The following is a 24,345-nucleotide window of genomic DNA, read 5'->3' as shown; positions in this document are numbered from 1 at the left end:
AAAGGCTATTTGATGATGCTGGGAACGAAGACTGTCTTATCTGATCCCACAAACAAGCTACTGTAGCTGCTGAGAAATTCATGCTGTATATGTCTTGAGGAGTTTCAATATTATGGCTGATTAACTGCACATTTATCTCATGAATATAGGGGCAGATCGCCTTCTAGTGGAAGCCTGGTGTAATACAGTGTCTATGTGATCACGGTTACAAACAGAGATGTGAATCTATAACCGTTTTCACACATGGAGTTTTAATCCGCTCTAGTTTGTCTTCACCTTTGATGTAACGTATTAGGGCAGGTGTGAATATAGTAATCACACGCAAAAAATCCCCCTCCCCCCCAAAAACAAGGTGAGAATGACCTGATTTCTATGTTAAATTGCACATAAATAGGCACTAGTCCAGAAGAGATGACCTTCTTTTTTGTATTTTATTTCTCGCTCCGCCCAGACAGGTCTAACCAATAAACACAGGGAACATTTTTCTGTGGTTTGTTATGACACATGGGCTTCAGTTTTTTTCCCTGGTTGCATCCCAATTGCATACTAACACTAATACCATATATACTATACTATATTTATATACTATATAGCTACACAGCTCTGGAAAAAAATAAGAGACAACTGAAGTTTCTGAATTAGTTTATCTGATTTTGCTATTTATAGGTATATGTTCCAAACAAAATATTGTAATTTAGAGCATTTATTTGCATAAAATGAAAAAAGGCTTAAATATTGAAAAAGATGCAGAGCTTTTAGACCTCAAATAATGCAAAGAAAACAAGTTCATATTCATAAAGTTCAGAAATCAATATTTGGTGGAATAACCCTGGTTTTTAAACACAGTTTATATGTATCTTGGCATGTTCTCCTCCACCAGTCTTACACACTGCTTTTGGACAAAATTATGCCACTCCTAGTGCAAAAATGTAAGCTGTTCAGTTTGGTTTGAAGGCTTGTGAACAGCTATCTTTCTCTTGATTATCCCGCAAAGATTTTTAATTTGGTAAAATCAAAGAAAGACTCAATATGCAACCCCTGAGAATTACACCTAAAAATGACAGCTATTACGTAAGTTAGCTAGGCCTGAAAATAAATAAAGCAATGCATTTTATCATAGGCCTACCATTAACACACCACAGCAAAGGATTACTGATTTCTTTGTTGAAGGCCACAAAATTAGATGCTATTAGTTGGCAAAGCCACGGACAGCTTATGTTAACTTTATCCAGCTGTAAAAAAGGCACATCTGAGTCAGCAGATTGTGTCCTGTTTAATCAGGAGACGTACAGGATGTGAGTGTGATGTGTCTTCTGTGAACAGTATCAGCAATCAGGCAATCAGCAAGTGATAACACCTAAATCAGTTCATGATCGCTAAAATGATCTGTATCACTGTCCAGTTTCTGCTTATTTGATGCTTTTCCTGTGAGTCTCACAAAAACATAAGGTTTTAGTAATATGAATGATTACAACTTTTATAACAGAGAGAACGGTTGTATACTATGGTCACTAGATGGAAGCAGTGAGTTTGCGAGTCAATCTAAGAAGAGAACACACACCAAAGATGTCAAATCAGTCCAAATTATTTCTTAATATTATTAATAATAAATTATTACATTTTAGTTATATATTCCTGGGTAAATCCACTGACATTAACTTGTTTTATTTTAAAGCACTCTATGCATTCTATGCATAAACAGTCATCAGTAGCACCAGGAATTGTCAGATTCTCATTATTAACAATCTTTGCTGGAATCTAATAGCCTTTTAAATTCCAAGGACTGCTTTGTGGACAAAAACTGCTACTTATAGGAAAATAAGACGCTTGGATAAGCAATTCTTAGGGAGTTATGGTGACTAGGACTAGATCATAGAAACAAGCAACTACTATCCCATGATTGTATCCACAGCTAATGCAGTGGGCAGAATTCAGAACAAAAATTATACCCTGTATATCAGAAGGAAATAAAGAGGGTAAATTCAATCCAGTCCTAAAAGGTTTATCCTAAAACAGTACACATCCACACTGTAATGTGATTGTTAATTTTGAGGAAAAGTACTGTATAAGAAATCAATCAAAATTACAGATTATATACACATAGAAGCAAAGCTTAAAAATGAAGGCAAAGCATGAAAAAAAAAACTGTTTGCAAAAAAAATGTAAATGACTGCAAAGAATATTAAAATATCCAAACAAAAAAATGATGTGTGTATGTGCAACATATGATTTTTCCTTTTGAGTCTTAACAATTTGATTGCAGGTTTTTTTTTTTCTGTAAAACCTTTGGCACAAAATTAATTACATAATTTTTTACTATAAAAGCTTACTAAATTACATTCAAGTGTATAAAAATGGTGTGACTGGTAAAAATACTTGGTCCCTCTATGAATATTGTGGCCCCTTGATGGCCACAATAGAAAATAGAATAGAATCGTAGATCCGCCATTGTCATCGACAAAACATAAATAGTATAAAATTCTACATGTTAAAATATTATCAAACAAGAACTTTTATGTATTAAAAGTAATAGTTAGTATAAGTAATTAGTACACAATTGGGACACACCCCCAGAGTAAAAACAAACCAAACAAGGAGAAAACGTTTACAAACTCACTGACTATCTGATTCTGACCAGAGCATACAAACTTTAGGTGTAGAACTCAATATATAACCCTCTTTATGCCAGTCATCAAGTTATCTAGGCCTAATATAATAATATAATATAACTAGGCCAAAAATAATAATATAAAACACTACATACACTGCCTGGCCAAAAAAAGTCATCACCCAAAAAAGGTAACACACAGCTTCTGCAATGTCACAAGATTTATTTCAATCCAGTGTTGCATGAATTTTTCACCAAGATCTTTTTGCATTGATGATGGTAGAGTCTGATCACTGCACAAAGCCTTCTCCTTCGCCTTCTCTTAGTAAAAAAAAAAAATAAAATAAATCATAATACTAGAATATACTATAATACTAAATATACAAAATATAGCCCTGTGTGTTATATTAAATAATCTAAATGTGTCTAATTATTTTAAATGTTTTATACAGCATTTAGCTGAGCTGCAGCTGCTCAGCAGCGCCATGGCATCATCACGCAGGGGGCGTGTCTGAGGGGGCGTGGCCTCGCAGATCAGCTCCAGTGCTTCACGAGCTTGTCGAGCGAGCGCCCATTGAGAAGTGCTGTGTGAGCGGCGGAGCGGCGAGTTCATATTCACAAACCAAAACAAATCGGAGCGCGGTAACGCCAGGCCAGCCTTCCTCTCCCGATACTCGGGCAGCACCGGAGACGCTCTCCTCGGATAGAGGCGGCGCTGTGAACGGAGGCAGGAGACAGGAGACGGTCCGCCAGCGGCAGCACCACAGGCAAAGGCAACAGCCCGAGTGAGTGAAGCTCGCCCCGCACGGCTACAGGTAGCTCCCGCGGCGGGTCATGCCGGTTGCTCCGGACGGAGGGCGAGCCGTGTTTCTGTGCTGCTAGTTCTTCACCGCAAGCTGACCTCGCTGCGCGTCCGCCTGACCGACCGGGGACCCGGAGGGGGTGGGACGGCCATGTCCCGAAGAAAGCAGAGCAAGCCCCGCCAGATCAAACGTAAGCAAAGCAAAGTTTTAAGTTCCTCTCTCAGCAGCGTGACAGCGCCGGTAAACCCGGCAGCGCTGGCGCCAGTAAACTCCGGTAACGCGGTGTTATTTTCGGCGGTTTGAATTCGTTGTCGCGAGCGTTTCTTGGAAACCGTTGGTCGCTCAGATAGGCGCGAGCGAGCCCGCGTGCGTTTGTGTGAGCGAGCAAGCGAGTGCGCGCGCGCGCCCAAGCACCAGCACGCTCGAGCTGAGCTTGTTGATATTTAGATAGGAGGAGGAGAAAAAGTATAAATAAGCCTTAAAACAGAGTTAAAACACGCAAGACTCAGTTCACACAGAAACCTAACGACTAATTAAATATTGTGAAGTTCAAAAACAACAAGCTAACGAGCTCTGCGGTTTAATTTCAGCATAACCAGCTGTCATTCCGCGGAATATCAGTTCAGAGAATGATCTATCTCACTTCCACAAGATTATACACTGAAGCTAGTGGGTGTAGTAAACCGTATTTCTGCCTTTTTGAACCTTTCCATTGCCGGCTGAAGTGTACCAGTGGTTTCCTGTTTAACTCTGTTGTGGAAACGTCGCTGTTCTGTGAAAAAAGAGAAGAAAACTGATGTGAGTTCAGATAAACAAGGGATCCGATCTCAGGCGAGATAAGGATTAAAATTGGATCTTTTTTATTTGTTTTCTGTCTGTGGCTGCAGCGAGGCTGGCGTTGCATTTTCCCCCGGCTTTTCAGTTCTCTCTCCAGAGATGGGCCGTGAGATAGCGCCCTGCTGATCTTTCTGCCTGATTGCGGATTACAATTGGATCCTTTTCCCCCCATCTCAGCTTTTAACTCTATAACGTGGAGGCGCCTCTTGCAGTACAGGCTCCTCATATACACGCTCAAGGCTGACTGGCTTGAGGCTGACAAGTTCTTCCTGTTTAGAAATATGCGAAGCTCTATCGTTGATCTCTGATCTAGCAGTTGATATAGTTATGTTATAAAAATAAAATGTAGTGCCATAGCACCACCCTGTCTGCCTCTCTCTCTCTTTCTCACCCACACACAAACACTTACTGGTTCTTGTTCCCCTCTCTCTCTTTCTGCCTCTTACTCACTGTAGCTTATGTTCTCTCTCTCTCTTTCTCTCACTCTCTATCTCTCTCTTTCTCTCTCGCATCATCACTCTCTCTCTCCCTCCCTCTCTCTCCCCCTCAAAAGAATCAGCAGTGCTGAAAAGTCGTTTTGCTCTGGTGCCAGGCGCTGTTTCAGTTCTTCATCCAGAAGAGATGCTTTGATGTGATAAGCACAGTAGCAATATCTTGGAGGTTGAGTTTGAAAGGGCTGCTCAAAAATAAATATTAATGTGAGTCAAAGGCAGAAAGCGACTCTTGAAAAGGAAAGAAAAATGGCCTGATAAGGCAACATTAGCATATACCACTGAGCGTAAAGGGCGGTGGCGCGATTTGTTTAAGCGGCTGCGAAGCTGCATCATTGGGCAGTCAAGCCAGTAACCTCAAGTGCTACTCTTAATTGAGACATTCATGTCTTATTCATCCCACCAGTGTGTCTGCTTTCTTCTTTTGTTAAAAAAAGCAACTCCCCACATTCTTACCCAATGACAGCCAGCCTGTCTTAACATTATCTCTGTTTGCTCTGCTATCTGAACACCTATTTCAGGTCAAGCAGAAAAGAAAAACACTTGTGGCCTGTGCTTGCCTATTGATAAAGCAGTGACAAGCTTTACGGAAGTCTATTCAGGGCCTACATGAGCATAGGAGTATGCAGGATAAGATCAAATAATGTAGGTGATGTGGTTATGGGCTTATTTAGCAATGAAATAGTTTTAAAGGCAGTGACAAGTGGCCAAAAGAGGGGTTGTGTTGCAAGTTTAGATCAGTTCACACATTTAGGATACATTCATATCTAATCACACCTGTACATTCTGATGTTACTTCTAAAATATGTTTGAAGTGGATAGGGGAAATTAGCTGCTGCCCTCAAGACATGTTCTGTATATTTTTAATTTTTAGATGCTTGTTCTGGTCCAAAACGTTTAAAGCAAAACACTTTTCGAGAAAGGATTGTAGGTGAATTGGGTCAGTGAAGTGGGCTCAAAAGATCAGATCAGACCACTGTTTAGACTGTTTGTTAGATCTGTGTTTGTTTTTCAGAAAGGAAAACAACCTACATCAAAACCGTTCCTTAAGGCACAGCACACAGCAGAAAGATGGCAAGAAGAAACCTCAGGTCCAATGAATTCATTGCAACAAGGCCTGCATCGTGGTAGTATTTTACCAGATGCAAAGCAGCAAAACACCCGGGCATTATTAACGTGAGATGGCTTCGCTTCGTGACACCTCTCCTGGGGGGATTTTGCCATCCAGGCCTTCAGCTTTGAGTACACGGTATCATGGAAGTCTGTGTTCAGAGGAAATATTTGTGTGCGCCTTTTGTGTGCGTCATTCTCCCAATGGTGAAGATCGCTCAAATAGATTAGCCCATCCCTCCCTGATGGAGAGATAAGCCGCACAGCCCAGCGCGGAGGCTGGATCCCAGGCCTTGTATTTTGGAGGTTAAGATGGGAGACGAGATAAGCGAGGCGGCCGATCTCTGCGCCGATAGCGGTGGTGTGAGACAGATGGGAGCGATTGCGCGGATGGAATTGGCATTATAATTACATTTGGCTTCTGCATTCTCATCTTTGTGTCGTGTTTGTGTTGTTGTTTGGGACTGGCTGGGTGTATCTTCAGATAAGTTTAAAAAAAAAGGAGAGAGAGAGGGAGAGACAGAAAGGGTGAAAGAGAGAGAGAGGAACAGATAAGAGCAGAATAGGATGGCAGAGGCGATAAGGGCTGGGGGAGAGAGGCAGGAATACAGAAACGATAGATGGATGTATTCTGAGTTTTAAAAGCAGCTCCCACAGAGAGATTGCCCGGGCTGATAAGGCAGCCGTGCAGATGGGTGCAGAGATAAGAGCGAGGAGATGGTGAGAGATAGCAGAGATTGCTCTGCAGAGCCTCACATCATTCAAGCCGGCCTCAGGGTCGCCTTGCATTATGCATGGGGTCACGGCATTAGACGTCAGAGGCTGGAGCGCTGTCCTGTCGACCGCCTGGTGGTCAGGCAATTGCGCTTATTTTGAGTGACCACCTTGCTGGGGCTGCTTTGAGTTGCTCTTTTGAAAGCACGGACACGCGATTATATCTGCAGTTCCTGTTTTTCTTTTTTTCTGCTGAAAGTGTTTTGCTGTCAGGTTCAGCCTTTTTTTTTCTTTTTTTGTGGGGTCAGTTAACATGAGGGTTAATCTAATATCCTGCCAAAAACATCATGCTGAATAAAAGAGAATGAGATTGCACACTCTGTAGAACACACACACACACACACACACACAGAAACCTTCTTAGGCACTGCATTTGGTCACATAGACCAATCTGTTACATTTATATTACCTGTTAAATCAACATGTAAAGTAAAGTTAAATAAAGTTGAGTAAAGTCTTAGTGGATATTGCACCCATTCTTTTACACACACATATTATAACATGTGCATAGGCACTTTCACAAACACACACACATAGTTGAGTACACACCCTTAAACATATTCATACACACACATTAACACATACACTCACATACACACTGCATAGTTGCTTGGTGGCTTTTGCCTGTGTGTGTGTGTGTTTTTTCCTTCTTTGTTCTGCTTTTAGCTCGATGTGAACTTTTGATAAGCCCTGGGGCCTGATCTCCGGTGCAGATAGAGATTGCCAAGTGTGATAAGAGTTGTTATCAGGCCAGAGCAGGCAGGAGCTAAGACTCTGCTGCAATAACAAAGCGACACGTAGAAGCAGCAGGGCCCTGGACCCTGGCAATCAGTTCCAGCCCTAATGTGATTAATGCTGTTGTATAATTAGATGATAGGTGTGAATGCATTTCTCCCTTTCCTTCTCTTTTTCTCCCCCCCCTACCCTCGCTCCCACCCCTCCCCTCTTTCCCGCCCCTGTGTGTTTTTCTCCTAACAACCATCATAGTCGATTAATTTAATTAAAACTAATTCCACATATTACTCACTGTAGATCCTGTATGAGATAGCATTGAGATGTGGGGGATTTTTTTTGTTCCTCGATGATTATCTGTGGAGAGCTACGCTTTTTTTGTAGAAAGTAGAAAGAAGAAAAATGCTCAGCTCTTAGCCATGTATAGAAATTAAAAAGGAAATGAGAATGTGGCGTCAGCAGTGTGCGCTCTAATGTTGAGTTGCTGGGAGTTATTGGATAGTGAGAGATGTGGCTTTTCTGAGGCCTGTGGACATTGGGGAGGCCTTAAAGGGTTTCTGAAACACTTGCAGGGGGTGTGTGTGGCATTATATGAGAGTTTAAACAGGCAGGTGAAGAGTGGATGTATGAAGTTAAAAGCTCAGAACTGTCTGAATAGAAACTAATATATCACACATATAGAGAACCACAATGGATTTATCCTCAATGATTTAAAGTTTGTAATGACTGCTGATCGGTGTTGTGTACTTTCAAATTGTTAAATAAATAATTATTAAAATAATTTAATTACTTATCTATTTATTGACTTCTTAAGCAGATGCCCTTTGTCTGCACTGGCCTGGCCTGATACATGTGTCCCCATGGACAATACTACACAGCTACCTGAAGTCACAATCATTACCACTCAGTGCACTGTCCACTGCCTTTAACAATGTACTTGTGGTACACACGTGACACTACTGTGGATTAGGGGTGTGCCATATCGTATCGTACGCGATAATATCGGCAAAAATTTCTAATATCGTGAACGATATTATACCCTGAAATATCGTGACATATCACCCACCCCTAATTATCACATTAGGGTGCTACTTTTTTGCCGTTTTTAGCAAAAGAAAAATTCACACTGTTCTCATTTCCTAATATATATCTACTAGAGACAGATTATATCTGTCCAGTATAATTAGTTGTACTTTAATCCTGAATATATGGAGATATTTGGAGTGCATTACTCAGTTAGCCATATCATATTGCATGCAAAAATAAAATTCTAAATATTTTTTCTAATTTAGTGTTTTGTCATATCGCCAAAAGTATCGTTATCATCAAAATACCATGAAACATCCTGATATTATTTTAGAGCCATATCGAAATGTTAATTCCTGAACTCCAGAAATGGAGTGAACCGTACAATCTGGCACCCAATATTAGACCAAGCTTCAACTCCCATAATTACCATGGCCTTGACCAGTGTTCAGCCTTACTCACAAGATAACACCTCACAACTTACAGGTGTGGGCATTCCCAAGCCGCCCCCTGAGGTAACACTTGTTGATCAGTTTACATACTGCTGTCCCATTCCTTACTTTATGTTTATTTTTATTTGGTTAATTTAATTACATATGAGGCTATTTTTTTCTTAGCAATTTGTGTGATGTTTTATTTTGCTTTTCATTTATACAAAACATGTATAATATTTGCAATATAAAATTACTGGAAAAACAAGAACAATGTAAGCATTTATATGGTTATTGGAGTTGTCATGGTTGTATAAACATTTACATATTATGGCCATGTGGACGATGCTCTATTCAAAATTAACTTACACCGGTAGGCAAATGTAGCATCAAATATTTTGTCTAGTAACCACAAATTATTAATATTATTGTGGTGATTGCCTCTTGGGTAAATAAAGCCCAGTCTGCCACAAGGAGTGCAAAGTTGTTTACCAAAATGATGCATTATTTCTATTTTTATATCATAGCCTTTTCTGTAGGGTCCCTTTATAGAAATACCAATGCTATTCATTCTTATGCAACCTTTTTATGCATAGTATTTATACTGAGGACACAAGGTGGGAGGAAGTTCAAATTCTCAGCATTTGACTTGAGCTTTTCCTAGAAAGGACTTTTGATAGATAACTATCACTACCTTCTCTACATACCTTTCTGTTGAGTGCTCATTGATGTGCTGCAGGTGCAAGCTTCCTTTACTGCTGCAAAAGGGCCGGAGAAGATTCACCTGATAGTTAATAACTTGGCACAGAATAAACATAATATTTATACAAAAGGAAGAAATAAGTGACAATATCTCCTATATATTTGACTTTATTACTGCAAGTTACCTTGGTTTGTGTTGTGGTCTGTGTAGGAGATGAACAGAAAGTTTATGTGAGGACGAATGAGGCCATATAATTGCCAGATTTACTGTAGCTAAGTTCACTGTCTGGATATTTTATCCGTCGCTCTGCTGCTTTCAGCAGAAAATCTATACATTGGGATAGTCACCAAGGTCGTCTCAGTATCGACCTTCTGGATCAAGTTTGATACTTAAAAGTGTTGGAGGTTTTTATCCTGACTTTTCTGAGTTTAAAAGTTTTTCCATGTTGTGCAGTATGTTTACTGTTGATGTGCTAATATTCCTGCTTATTTGTATTGGTTTATTAACTAATTAATAATATTTTTTATATGATGAGCATATTCTTACTAATTTTAATCTATTGAAGTTGACTAGGGATTTTTATTGTGTTAAGGACTAATGTATATATCTGACATGTTGAGGTTTACTATATTACATGTTATTTGGTAACTTGAGTTAAACATTTTGTAAGCAGAATTATTGGATATATGTTCATATGCTGATTTTTGTAACATCAAAAAAACAAACAGTGATTTCACAATATATAGACTGTGAAGCAAATGATATGTTTTGAATCTTCATGGTAAAGTGCAAAAATGTATGAAAAAAATAACAACAACAATTACGTTATCGAATTATGTACAATATATAGATATGACCTCAATCATTTTTGCTGACTTCAATACTGCCTATTGTTTTTACTTAGCCAGGAAAATGTGAATGACCTCTAAAAAGTGTTGTAGTTTTATTTTTTGCGCATTTATTTTGAAATTCTATTTGTAAATAAATTAGAATAGATTTTTTTATATTTCAATTTTATTTCCAAATTTATATTAAAAATTTTATATTCCATTATAATCTAAATTATTCTTAGTATTAAAATGGACCAGTTTCATCTTAACAACAATAATTGTGTATTTCATAATTATTTCTTAGACAATATATAATCCCACAAACATTATCGTGACATGCCTTTTTACAATGTTTATACATTTACATAGGACCTTTAATTAACTAGGAGTGTATTAGTTCATTCAGATAACTTAAGCTCAAAGTCTAGATTGATCAGTTGAATAAGAGCTGAGGGGCATTTTTCACTTTTGAGCTTTAATTAGTTGACTGACTAACTGAGAAAACCTGCCCTCTCTGTTGACTGGGTCGCTCTGTTTTGATTGGATGAGGTGACTGGCAGTACGTGTTGATTGGTTATGTGTTTTTCTCTGTGTGGGGTGACTGAGTGGTCACATTAAACTGCCTGTGGATTGAAATTTACTGCTTAGGAAGTGCCTGAATGTTGCCACAGTGACAGAAAAGAAGCTGTGTGGTGTTGTGAAGAGTTATTACTTCTTCCTGCTATTTACACAGGGGACAAGCCAGAGTGAATTACGAGGAACAACCCAGGAACACGCAGACAAAGTCTGAACTTACTTGTTTCTAGCAGGATTAAATAAAAAGGCTGAGGCTTCTTATTCTGAGATCTGGAGTATGTTTTTAAGTCTGAGAGTATTAATTGATTGACTAGATTTGATTGTTGTTTGACTCTCCATTAGTTTGTAATGGTTTCAGAAAATGTTACAGTATGTTTTGTTTATTACATACAAATTCATCTTGACTGTGATGGTATCGTTTTTGTGAATTCAGATAATAAGCAGACAGTATATAATAATAAAAGTGATGACATACGTGTCCCAGTTTTTATTCACCATGCACAGTGCACACACACCACTATCAGCTGGGCTGCGTTTTATTTGATAGCTCTTCAGTAATATACATGCAAAGCACACCTGGTAAGTGATGTCACTCTCTACTGTCACTCTCTACACTGAACTTCGGTATTCTCCTCTATGTACTAGTCTTTTTTGCCCCTGGTTGGCACACTAAACTCTCACTCCATTAACATTATGAAAATAGGTTAAGAAAAACATTCAAGTTGATCCTCAGAAATAAGCACTGTCGTAGAACTGAATATGCATGAAACAAAAAGTGCCAAAGTGCTAGCACTGAGCTCATAGCCCCCAGATTTCCTGCCCAAAAAAAACAATGAGGGTAATCATGATCTGCTGCTATCACGTGGAATCATATGGAGAGGAGAGAGACGTTGTGCTGTGTTTTCGATAGGAACTGAGGTGAAGTTTCCAAAGCGGGAGGCTTCTGTTTTGATGAAGGCCGGGTAATGGAGTTGATTTAATGCGCTGTTTATAATGGAGTTGGTTGGAGTTAATGAGTTAGTCTTTATGGGGAATGGAGATATGATAATGTGTCCGTGTGGAGGAGCCATATTTGATGGAATCGTGGTTAACGGGGTTGATTAGATTAGGCGATTTCTATGGTCGGTTTGATGTCATGTTCTTCTTTTTGATGTGCTTAATTGGCATGGTCGGGGGTGTGGGGGATCAGTTTCATGTGGCAGAGGAACATGGACAGGAGGATCGGGGAGGGGCACTGTTTTGAATAGATATCTAGATAACTTCCAGCTCCTAGCAAGATGTTCTTTAAAGAGGGATTTAACGGTTTTAATGGAACAGTAAGAATTAATACTGGTACTTTACTTGAAGGACACAGTGTTTGATATTATGGTATAAAACTGAGCAGTAGATCAGGTGGGATCAGGTGTAGTGTGAAGGCTATCTGGGTTCATGTGTTTGTGTGTGTGTGTGTGTGTGTGTGTGTGTGCAGTCTATTGGCTCATGGATAGTTTTGTGCATCACAGTTATGACAGCTTCAGCAAACCCCCCCCCACCATATACACACATACACAAACTCATACACAGGCGATAAGAGGCCATTTTCTCCTACTGTGCTCAGCTCAGTGTTCCAGGGTGTAAAAAAAAAAGCTTTCTGTGGGCAAACAGTCCACGCCGACCTGCTTTTATAGCTGTAGAGTGCGGCTATAAAATGCTATGCTGAACCTTCCCTTTGCTGACTGTCACGTGGGAGGAGGTGTGTTTCTTTTTAAAGTGTGTTTAACCCCTTAACCTCCAAGGATATTAATCAGTTGTGAATCCTGAGGCTTATTATTCAGTAACTACTATGGATTATTCAGTAACTACTGTCAAACTGTACTGGACATGGACAAATACCCATTCAAATGAGTGACACACTTTTAAAGTGTTAGCTAGGAATGTTGATTAACCTAATAACTGTTAACTGTCAAATTAATAATAAATGTTAAGAGTGTGCTTGTAGTTAAGAAATGAATTAATTTCTAACAACAGTAGGACTGCACCTAATAATTGTTTTTGTATAATTTAATCTAATGACAATTATTGATTATTCTAAAGGCCTTGTGTGTGTCTTGATTAAAATAACTTACCTATAATAATTAAAACAACAAATAATAAAATAAGAGTTAATCATTACTTTACTCATCTGCACATACAAACACACATAGTATATACATGGTATTATATCTGGTTTTTTTATAACATAGTGTATTTCATTGCTAAAGCTAGCAACATGTATGTGTTCATCATATTAACACCTTCAGAGCAGGCCTCCAGTCAGTGGACATACTATCAACACTTTACATAAAAATGAGTCCCTGTGCATGATGATGGCACTGGTATTTCTCAACAAATATTATTAATTTGTATATAACTGTTGCTGTTACTATGTTTTCCATAATAATGTTAGCTGAGCTAACTTAGCCTTCCCTTTTTTTGTTTACTAAAAGTCTGACTTCATTTCTCTCTGTAAATTTCACTTACATGTGACTTGAGTAACAATGCAGACATAACAGTAACTACAGATTACAATAGCAGTTCTGAGGTACATTTATGCCTGGAATAGCACTGCTAAAGGTAAATTTAGTGTACTTTGTTAATTTATCTGAAGAAATATATAAGTAGTTAAGTGACCATTTTTTTTTTTCGACACGTTTGGGAGCATAACATATAACTAGTTTCCATTGAAATGTGGGCCCACGTATGTAGTCCATGCAATGTAAAGGCCCAATACCATTATCTGACAACAGCCACCAACTTTCTAATGTTTGCGGTAGGCGTTGTACCATTAGACTGAATAAACAAATGTTCAACCAGTATGAATAGTGCAGAACATCTTAACATCCTTCTTACGAACACACACAGGGGTCGCTCAACAATGCAACTTCTGATGTTAATTGTTTTTTGCTGGAGGACGCTGGATCTTGATTGTGTGCGTTTGCTTTAATACTCTAAAGCTTCATTGGTTCTTCTAAACCTTCGAAAACACTACAGATCACCTTGCTGATTCTGACAATTGTCTCTCTTACTCTTTGAGTGTAAGCTCTTGGACCTGACCTAAAGCGGGCCTGGCTGGGCGCTAAAAAGGAGATGTGTGGTAGGCAGAGAGCGCTGGGCCTGGTTTAGAAGAGGAGGAGAGAGAGGAGAGATAAGAACAGCAGGGTGACTGGGACAAAGGACTGAGAAAGAGGAGAGGTTAGACTGCCTCCAGGGAGCTCCCCTTAACAGAGGTGGTCTAGACCAGAGTGTCTCCTCTTTCTGCTCTCACACACTCCACTTGGCTGGCCACAGAACAGGCAGATATAAAGAGTCAGAGGCTGGCTATCCACCGCTACCCACCACCACCACACTACCTCCATCTCTCTCTCTGTCTCTCCCTATCTCTCGCTCTCTCTTTCCTATCCTGGATTTAGATGTGTGCACAGTGAGTCATTCCGCTCTGTGCTGTGGGTCCGGAGTGATCTCAGCTTTGGGTTTTTTGGATACCTCTTGTGTAAACCATATGAGCAGTGTGCTACTGATAGCCTGGCTCTGATACAGTCCAGGGTAGGTAGACATAGACACACTGTCATGGTAAAAATGGCTAGATGTGACTTAGCAATCATGTGAGTCAGTGATTGGGGTTAAGCAAAGTGTAAATTATGGTCAGGTGGTGTCATGCAACATTCGTATCTGCAGAGAAAAACCTGTAGATTGCCACCATCACACCACGATGTAAGACCGTAAGACTGTGTGTTGTGCAAGACTATGACATGACTTTACTATAATTAGGTATTAGTGTTGGACTGTTTTACCTGTTTTGACTTTATTTGCATCCTGGAAAATGATGCCTCATTTGGGTGGAGTACAGCTTACACGTAGCTGGCACAATCAGTGCTAACCAAGTCCTTTTAATTACTAAGAACAGGAAGTGTGAAAACATATTTATTAATCATTCTCCATATTTAGTATGGTAGAGTATGTTTTATATCTTATTTTAACAAGTGCAAGTGCCTGGCCTAAACTGGGCCAAATATCTTTTTGAATGAGGCACAATATCAGGCCACCAATAAGGAAGGGTGCAATTTACGTCTCTGCCACTTGAAATCCCAGTAATTATCTTAGAATTGAACAGTCTCTTAGCTTAACCTAGTATTCTTTATTATGGCAGATTAGGATTTGATTCCCAGGATGAATGAGATGCGATGCTGTAAATTTGTAATGTTAAAATATATTCTAAATCTTTTTAAGCACATAAATTGTATAATTCACAAACAGCACAAGACAAAAAAACAAGCAAATGTTGCATATGACTCTTCAAATCTCCCATCTGCTTCTTAGTTCTTCTATACATGAATATTCCATCTTTTCCACAGATATATGCTGCCATATTCCTGAATGTCAAAAGAATGGCCCAAGCTGATCAAAGATTGTGACTTGTCCTTGTGTATTGATCAGCAGATCAGAAAAACAATGTGATCAGATAGTGATAGTCGTTAATGATTAGATTATCAGTCTTTTGTGTGGCGGAATATCGAGGGCAGCATTTCAATTGGTGTAGACTTTGGCCCTTCTTTTGTCCGTGCTGGCCGAGTTTTTGCATGGTTTGCATGTCCTGCCCCGAGGCTCTCAGAAAGAGAGGATCACGGGTACTCGTTTTCTTGCTTTTATGCTCGGTGCCCTTCCGCTCTTCCCCTCTTTTCCTCTCCCTCAGTGTCCTACACTCTCGCTTTTTCCTTCTATCTCTGGCCTTCTTTCCGTTGCTCCAGCACTCTCTCTTATTTCTATCTTTTTACTATCTCTTACTCTCCCCTCACAACCCCTCTGTGCCGACCCCCTCGTTCTCTCCCCCCTCTTGCTCGCCCACCTCCCTCCCTCCCTCCCTCTCTCTCTTTCTGTCTCTTCCCCTCCACCCGCTCTCTCTCTCTCCCTCTCTCCCTCTGTCTCCAGTCAGACCTCTAGCCTCACTGAACCAGGTCTTGGCGGTATGATAATGTGGAAAGTTGAACTGGCCCCATTACAGCTTGGCTGATGGCAGCGCCGATAAGGCCCTTGATAATGGGTGCAGATAGAGCTGACACAGCGGTCCAATAGCCAGCCCTCTCTCCCCCATTATCATTCCTGCCCACCGATGGGCTCCCAGCGCGCTATCTGCTCTCCATTTCCACTCCTGCGACAGATAAGAATGGAAATACTGACTTCATAGCTGACTGATTAAAGTGTCTGCCTTTCTTGATAATACACAGATAAATTATGTTTTTTTTCTCTCTCTCTCTTTCTCTCTCTTTCTCTCCCTCCCTCTGTCTCTATCTTTTTCTCTCACCCCCCCAACTCTCTCTCTCTTACTCCTTCTTCCACTATCTAGAAAGGGAGGGAGGAGGGGGCGACAGGGAGAAAAACCTCTCCTCTGTTAATTTCTCTTTCTTTGTAGGTTTATTTGAGAGGGATAGAGGCTGTGTATGGAGCGAGTGTGGAGTACGGTACTGTGAGGCGGGTGGGTGTGTGAGCAGTGTGTAAGGCAGTGTGAGAGAATTTGGGAGATGGGCCCATTAATAAGCAGGACGAGGGTGGGTGAGTGCGCGGGGTGAGTTGGGGCGAACAACTCCATTCAAGAGCCTCTCAGGGACTATTACGTTAGGAATCGTGTCGACTAATACGCGTTATCGCTATCATCTGTATAAACACACGGTGCATAAACACCCCCTCTACACCAACCTCCTCCTCTTCCCAAACTCTGAAAGCTCTCAGGCTTGGTATTCTCACCCTGTCTGGTTCAGTGCTAACTGTTTACGGTCAGCTGAATGCTGGATGGCGCAGTTGCGTAGGGACATATTGGAGTAGAGCATTTTAGTTTATGAATTATGACATTGTGATGAAAGACACTAACATAGATGCTGGTGAAGCTATGTTGGGCTGACCTCTGGTCTTCTACAGTGACTGTAGGAAGTAGCTTAGCACGTGGTTAGCCCTATCGGAGCACTGATGACCTCCCATCTACAGTTACACGCTTTTCCAGGGTGCTCTTCTTCTTGTTTTTAATCGCTGATCGCTCCACTAAGATACCACAGCGATGACACTGATGAAGGCCTTGCACTAACAGTAAACCATGATGTCTTGTCTAACTTATTCTGCCTTGTTCTCTCTCTCTATGTCTCTTTCTCTCTCTTTCTCTTTCTCTCTTACTCTTATCTTTTCCTCCCACCTCCCATCCAGTCATAAACTTCCTTCCAGTGGAGGTTTTTCCCCGCTGTGTTTCCCACCTTCCTGGATCACTTCTGCTGATGTCACCACTGCCTGCTGTCTGTGTATATGTGTATGTATCTATGTGTACATATATCTGTTTTATCTGTCCAGTTAGTTCACAAACAGCACACATCACCAGAGCAAAACAATGGCCCAGCCCAGTAGCTCCAGGAGCCACCAATCAATTTTTATTTTATTATTATTTATTTTTTCCAGTGTGCTTCAACACAGGAAGTGTGTGACTGTTAGCACAGTAAATTTCTCTCTGTCTCTCTGTCAGTTTTTATGGCCCTACCGACTATCTGTCTGTCTATCTGCCTGTCTGTCTGACTGACTGTGTGTCACTTCTTCTCTGCTTACATAGAGAGCTGCTCGCTGGAACAACGCGCTATTTGTTCAGGGCAGTGTAACTGACCTTGATAGATTAGAGAGCACTTTTTTCTCTCTCCGGGGCCATATGAGTGTGAGACAGAAAAGATAAGTTTGTGAGCGAATTCTTTTCTCTTTCTCATTTGAAACATGGTTTTACTTTAGTGGGAAGGCAGGTATGTGTGTGAGTGGATATCTGCATTTGTGTGTCTAATGCCGCTGCTTTCTTTCCCCGCCAAACCGTTACACACCCTGTGTACTCTCCATTTTCACCCTGTTCTCTAACCGCATTTACCTTAACCTCTCCCTCTCTCCGTTTTTTTCTCTATCTTCCTCTCTCTCTCCATGTGCTAAATTATTCACATTAGCTGCCCTGTAAAGTGAAAAAAAAAGCGTGCATAAGGTTAATTCGATACCAAAAGCTTCACTTCATTTTTAAGGGCAGTAGACCTTTTTCAGTTAGGCCACAAAAGCATGGGGAGTGGAAGAGGGAAAAAAAAACAACACGAAAGCGTGATAAAAAGCCTAGATAAGGGAATGACTGTGTTGTGTAGGAGTTGATATCAATGTTATCTATCTCTCTTTTTCACTCTCCTAGCCCTTCTGTTGTTTTTTACTCCTTATCTTGCTCCACCAAAATGCCAGGAACAAAAAGGGAGAAAGAAAGAAATTACCGCACGGATTATTCATGGGGCCTGCTGATAAAATGTTGACGCGAAAAAATTAAGAAGAATATAGCGAGCTGTTTGGCTTTTTTCAGGCGGCGATTGTTCAGTCGTGATTATTTTCAGGGCTGCGTGTGGCTGCAAGGGAGATCAGTTAGTGAAGCTTTTTTTTTTGTTTGTTGTGTTTCTTTTTTTCATCTTCTCTATCTCTGTCAGATGGTGAGTGATTGGACCTGGAGTTAACCCTTTTCTCTAGCACTCTCTCTAACACCGCATATGCCCCCCACAGCCCCAACCCCCCCCCCCCCCCCCAAACACCCCACTCACCCCCCCTGCCCTTGTGACACACACACACACACACACACACACACACTGGTCCAGAGCTGCTGGACTCAGATAAGCCCAACCTCAATCTGACACAAATAAAGAGCCACAAACACCATGGACAGGCAGGTGTTGCCATGGACGATAGGCCTCTGTTGCCCGACGATGACAACCGTTCTTCTGGTTGTTGGGATGCAGCTGAGTGCCCCATAGCTTTTGTGAAATTCGGGGCAAGAGAGATGGAGAAGAGAGAGGGAGAGAGAGGGAGCAGACGTGTGTTGACCCTCGTTTGCATCACAATTACACTTTCAGCTGCTATAATAATTACAAGACATTTAGATGGTATTCCTGCTTTATTAGAGGTCTTGGATGAAGTTGATTGGAATGCAGCAGCATTAGATATGTTTTAGTGCATGTATAATTAGGGTGGTCTGTCTCAGTTAAATTAGTATGGTTGAATTGGATGTACTTCATCTGTAAATCCATTTATGCATACATACATACAGTTAAAGTCACTCACGTTCATTGTCCACTGTTAATTATAGGTTTCACCATCCTTCAAAAAAAACGTCCATCAATCCGTTTATGAAAGAGGTACCAGTCATGGTCAGTACACCAAACATGATAAGTACTGCAGCAATAATGCTAATGCTAAATAGTAATGCTAATGCTCTCTTATTGCTGAATAAACGCATACCTTCACATCAATACTTGAAAATCTAGTACAAAGTCTTCTCTGGACAGTAAGGAAAGTTAATCCAGCATAAAAGCAGGATAAAGCCCTTTTTTATGCAAATAAGCACATCTCCCAGTAGTTTTGTCTATATAGTATAAATATGAGCATGAATATGGTATTACTGTGATTTAAAATATAGCTAATTTTCTACATTAGAAACAATGTAAGTATACTGAGGACAAACTGTGTGCTAAAGCAATATAAGTTAATAACTTTATGACTAATGATAGAGACCAGCATCTTCAAGTTCTAACACGATTGTCATAACACTTCATATAATAATACTGCAATTACTGGTAATCAATTGATTGTTACAAATGTATTACAGTAGTACAGATTGTGTATGTACACCTGTTTTGAATTATATAATTACACAATTGTACCTTCATAGACGTTCAGCATATTCACTGGAACATGGTTATACACTGACATGCATTCACCACAAAATTGGACACAATGTAAAGAAACAAATTATTATGTAAAGATTAAGAGAGAAGATTTTACAAATACACTGGCATGCCTTATAAGTAGTATCGTGTCCCATGACTTTTGCTTTGTCCCTTGGAAGCTAAAAAAATGCTACACTGACCTGCATCTGTTGAATGTGGATGTAATTTCCGAGTTGATTGTCTGTTCGCATAGACAATTCTAGCCAGACACAAGTCAAAATCACTTCTACCAACCACACTGTTTGTCCACTGTGGGTGGTAATGCCTTGACATGACATATTTCTGGTACACATGTGAGGTTGCTTTTGTTAAATACAAAGCACAGCTTTGGAGATGAAATGGAATATCCCATCCACACGTCATCTGTTATCAGGCCTCACATAAACTCTTATAATTTACCTTTATTAGCTGCCTTGCAATTAGCATGTTGGCCTCTGTTCAACCTTACTCAATTTTCACGTGTAATTTCACTTGTTTTAACAGTGAACACATCACCAGCATTTAACAGTAAGTTTTAAATAAAAGGAAAAAAAACACAAATGTTTTCCTTTAGTTCAAACAAGCCTGTTTTCCATCTCCTCTGTGTGTTGTTGAGCCAGCCAGAGGTCTTTGTATGGTGGCCTTGTGTTTCACACTTGACCCTGTTTTCAGCCGCAGGTCAGCTGCCACTCTGTCCTCGTGCACTGCTCCAGCCTCAGGTTTCCTCTTCTCTTTGTACCTCAGGCCCTTAGTAGATGTGCCCAGGTGTGTGTTTATGTGTGTGTATGTACCTGGCTGGTAGACATGCAAATACAGGCTTTTAAACACATTTTTTGACTTTTTGACACATTTGCTGTCATTAAAGTCCTATAAAGTTTACCATTTGTGTGATTTTTTTCAAGACGTGCAGTGCGTAACACACTACAGATTAGAAAGAAGTCAGACACTGATCCTGCACGCTCATAATTTTGCCTTTGTGCTTTTCCTCATCTCATTTGAATTTATAATACACTTCCATTCGCTTTGTCTGTTTGGATCAAGATAAAACATCCAAAATATGCCCATTCTTAATTCAGGACCTTTTTTATGTGGTGAGATTTATTAGCTCAACCCCAAAAGCAATATGCACTGGTTTTGAGGCTGTATGATAGTGTATATTATTAAATCAGATGGTGATCTCAAGAAAAAAATAGATGTATAATTGCTGGGGGAAACAGTCGTATTAAAGCGGTCAGACTACCGGTGTCTATTATGATAAGAATCTCTTCTGAATATCACTTACACAAACACACACACACGGAAACACACAAACTCACTCGTTCACTCACTCCTACACACTCTCTTGGCTCCTTTTGCCCTTTCCTCTTTGTACTCTCTGCCCCCCCACCCCGCCTGCCCCCACCCTCCCCTCGTCCCCTCCCCTCTATCTGTGGTGAGCCTTGTCTGAGTATTAGTATTAGAGGCAGCAGTGTCCCCTGAAGTAAAACAATCTGCTGTAATCTATCAGTGTGTTATCGGCCCTATCTGAGTGCCGGAGCGAGCCGGGCCGGGGCCATGGCGCCGTGCTCCACAGCTGATAAAGTTTCAGAGTTCAGCGATGATGAATGTTAAGAAACTACACCCTCGTTAGAGAGGATGTGGACTTGGCAGGGGAGGCCGAGGGGGGGCCCACACAGAACAGGAGGAACAGAACGGAGAGCGAATAAGAGAGAAAAGAGAGAGAGAGGAATGGAAAAGTCTATTTGCCCGTCACTGGCCATCGGGCACGGGGGTCAGGATCTTTCATATGTATATCCAGTGCTGTGCAGAGCTTTAAGACAACACAGCACATTATTTAAAAGTATTTATCTCAGGAAAGTAATTAAGCTGCTGTAACACATGTTTAATTACATCATCAGCTAACCTGATTTAACATCATTAGGCACTGATGATGTTAAATCAATACTTTATAAAAGGAATACTTTATAAAAGGCTTTACCTGAACAGTGGACAGTGCGTGGCAGTGATTGTGACCGGTGGTGTCTGGCTGGAATTAGCCATACAAAAAGATAAGCAACTCTGGCAGAAATCACATCAACATTTAAGGCATGAGGCCCCAAATCCGTATGTCCATGGGAGATGACAAAAATCATGGGATACAATACATGTTCCTGTCCCATGACATTTGGCCTGCCAGTGTATATGTAAAACATTTCGTCTGTGTCTTTGTGATTTCTCAAAATAACAAACAAATAACATAATAATAAAAATGTGGCATTAGTTTCTTACATTGTGTCCAATTTTGTAGTGAAATGCTCCAATGAATTTTTTATGGAAACTTGCCCTTTTCTGTGAAAGTTCCACAGTGTTTTGTGGAACATTAAGGATATATATTTTATTTTGATTATTTTGGATGCACGTGTCCCTCCTTCCTCCTCAACTCTTTCTGTATCTGCGGATGGGAACCGTTTAAATTATGCAAATCCTCTTGCGTTTAACTTGGTCATGTAGTATCACACACCTACATCTCTCACAGTGTGTTCCTCTTTGTCTCATCAGCTGCTCCCATCTATTAGGACCTCATGCCTCAAAGTCCCCTGATGACGATGCGTTTGATAAGGAAACCGTTCTGAAAAGTGCACAGAGCAACCAGCGATAAAGGATCATTTCCTTGACAGATATTAAGTGCCGAGAGTTCACGTTTCAGACCATTAGGCTCTTTTTTTTTTCTTCTTTCTGCACAACGTTTATTCAAAGTGTGTTGTGATGTAACGTAAAACAGCACGGCTTGGGGTCGTCCCACTTGGGCCACTTCAAAATGATGTCACTTGAACACTGTCATCATGCTGTGCAGATTTTTTTTCTTGTTACCTCTGTCTCTATTTTACAGTATAGACAATGGCAATGAAAGAGAGAAGAACTATATAGTAAGACTTGTTAAAGGCCTTAAAAGAAGAAGAGAGTACCATTGTGATGTGATGATGACCGAGTTCACAGGCATATAATGGCAGTTAATGTGACGCAAGGCGCGGGCCGCTTTGTTCGCAAGAAGTGTGAAGCGTTTAATACGATCTGATAGGCGGCAGTCCCCGGGCCGAGGGGACGGAGGGGGGACCACGCGCTCATCAGGGAATGGCGCGCTCATCAAGGGAGCCGGCCCGCTCTGAAGGAATAATTTGTCAATAATTGGCCGTGTCAGTCTCGTTAGACGTTTGATAAGGCAGCGGTTCTTTGGGGCCAGCCCTGCGAATATCTCAAATGAAAGCGGCAGGCGGCGTATGGCAGCAGATCCCGGCTCTCGATAGTGCCATTAAGCGCTTTAGAAGTATTTTAGCTGAATTCACACAAAGCAAAAATAGATAAATAAATAATGAACAGGGGAAAAAGTGGAACATCAACTGTCAGGGAAGTGATACGGCCTATAAAAATCATTTGGGGGGCAAGAGATAAAAGATTATCCCCTTTTTTCTGTCGCCTTTTTGCCTCCTCAGCCATCACTGTGGCTAATTCGCTTACTCAGGCAATAGGCAAACTTACTGTGTGTGTGTGTGTGTGTGTGTGTGCGCTTGTCTGTGTGTGTCCTGTGTCCCTTTGAAAGACTGCTTATCCTAGCAGTGTAGCATGACTTCAGGCTATAGATTTTTGTTTGAGAGTGGGCAGAAAAATGTACGTGTTCAAGGTGTTTTAGAATGCCTGTGTGAGACTTAATATATTTATTGGGGAATGTGCTGTGTGTTCGTGTGTAAGAGGAAGAGAGAAAGTGAGTGTGTGTGTCCAGCGCTGTCAAATTTCAAATGACTTGCAGACGCATGGGATCCATTATCTTCTCAGAGAAGGCGAGGAATTTCTTTACACAGATATGGTGGAAAGGCCTATCTCAGAAATATCTTGGGACAGCTAACCTTCATCAGATTGTCCGAATGCTTCATGGCAGCCACATTCCACAGCTCCGCTTGGCCAATGGCTACAGTCAGCAGAGAACTGTCAGAGCTCTCTCTCTGCTCCCAGTTGTGGAGATAAGCAGCCTGATGGAAACCATTTGGGTAAAGGAATGCATTCCTTGTGCTTTTTGATATGCTCTTGATAATCTAATTGGCATTAACAGCAATCCTTGAGTTTTGCAAACCAAGACACTTTGTGTAATTCACTATAAATGTGTCCATTTTTCAGTAGCTACAGCCACAATTACAGACCTGTAGACATACAGAATTACTGTACTGACTGCTCGCCATGTGAACAGGTGAAGCAGTGAGGTGGGAGGGCTGTTCTGGCTGGGGTTTGAGGGAGGCGTCCCTCTGTGTCCTATCAGAGCAGGGATCAGACAGATAGCAGGCCCTCTGCTGCTGTTTGGCCTGGTGCTGGCTATGCCCACATTGACCTTTCAGTCAACTGGGCGCCGTTTGCATGCCTTCCTGCTCTTTCCTTTTTATGCAAATGCCCTCCCAGAGGTTCCCAAGAGAGGCCTCCCTGAAAGCAAAAGTGTAGATACTCACAGAATAGTTTACAAAGTTTATCACATTTTATTTAAAAGAAGGGTACTGGGGTTTGGCCTGCTGGGGTTCAGTCACAAAGTTCTTTATAGATAATTAGGACAGCAGTGAGGACAGTGGTGGTGACCTCAAAAGCAGTTAAGTTGGGAGTGATGTATCAACCATATTTTATCATATTAAGGGCCAGTGCATCATA

At 40.8% G+C, this 24,345-nt stretch overlaps 1 protein-coding gene across 1 annotated transcript in view; it reads left to right on the top strand.

Annotated features, from left to right (window-relative positions):
• The first annotated feature begins 3,166 nt into the window (after positions 1 to 3,166).
• Positions 3,167 to 24,345, top strand: part of zfpm1 (zinc finger protein, FOG family member 1) — an 86,549-nt gene continuing 65,370 nt past the window's right edge. The window contains exon 1 of the mRNA XM_007249209.4: positions 3,167 to 3,601. Within this exon, the coding sequence (XP_007249271.2) occupies positions 3,562 to 3,601 (40 nt within the window). The 5' untranslated portion in view covers positions 3,167 to 3,561. The remainder of the gene's footprint in view (positions 3,602 to 24,345) is intronic.

The sequence above is a fragment of the Astyanax mexicanus genome, chromosome 9 (assembly GCF_023375975.1).
Source record: "Astyanax mexicanus isolate ESR-SI-001 chromosome 9, AstMex3_surface, whole genome shotgun sequence".
In the NCBI taxonomy this organism is placed as follows: Eukaryota; Metazoa; Chordata; class Actinopteri; order Characiformes; family Acestrorhamphidae; genus Astyanax; species Astyanax mexicanus.
This window is presented reverse-complemented; position numbering and strand designations above follow the sequence as displayed.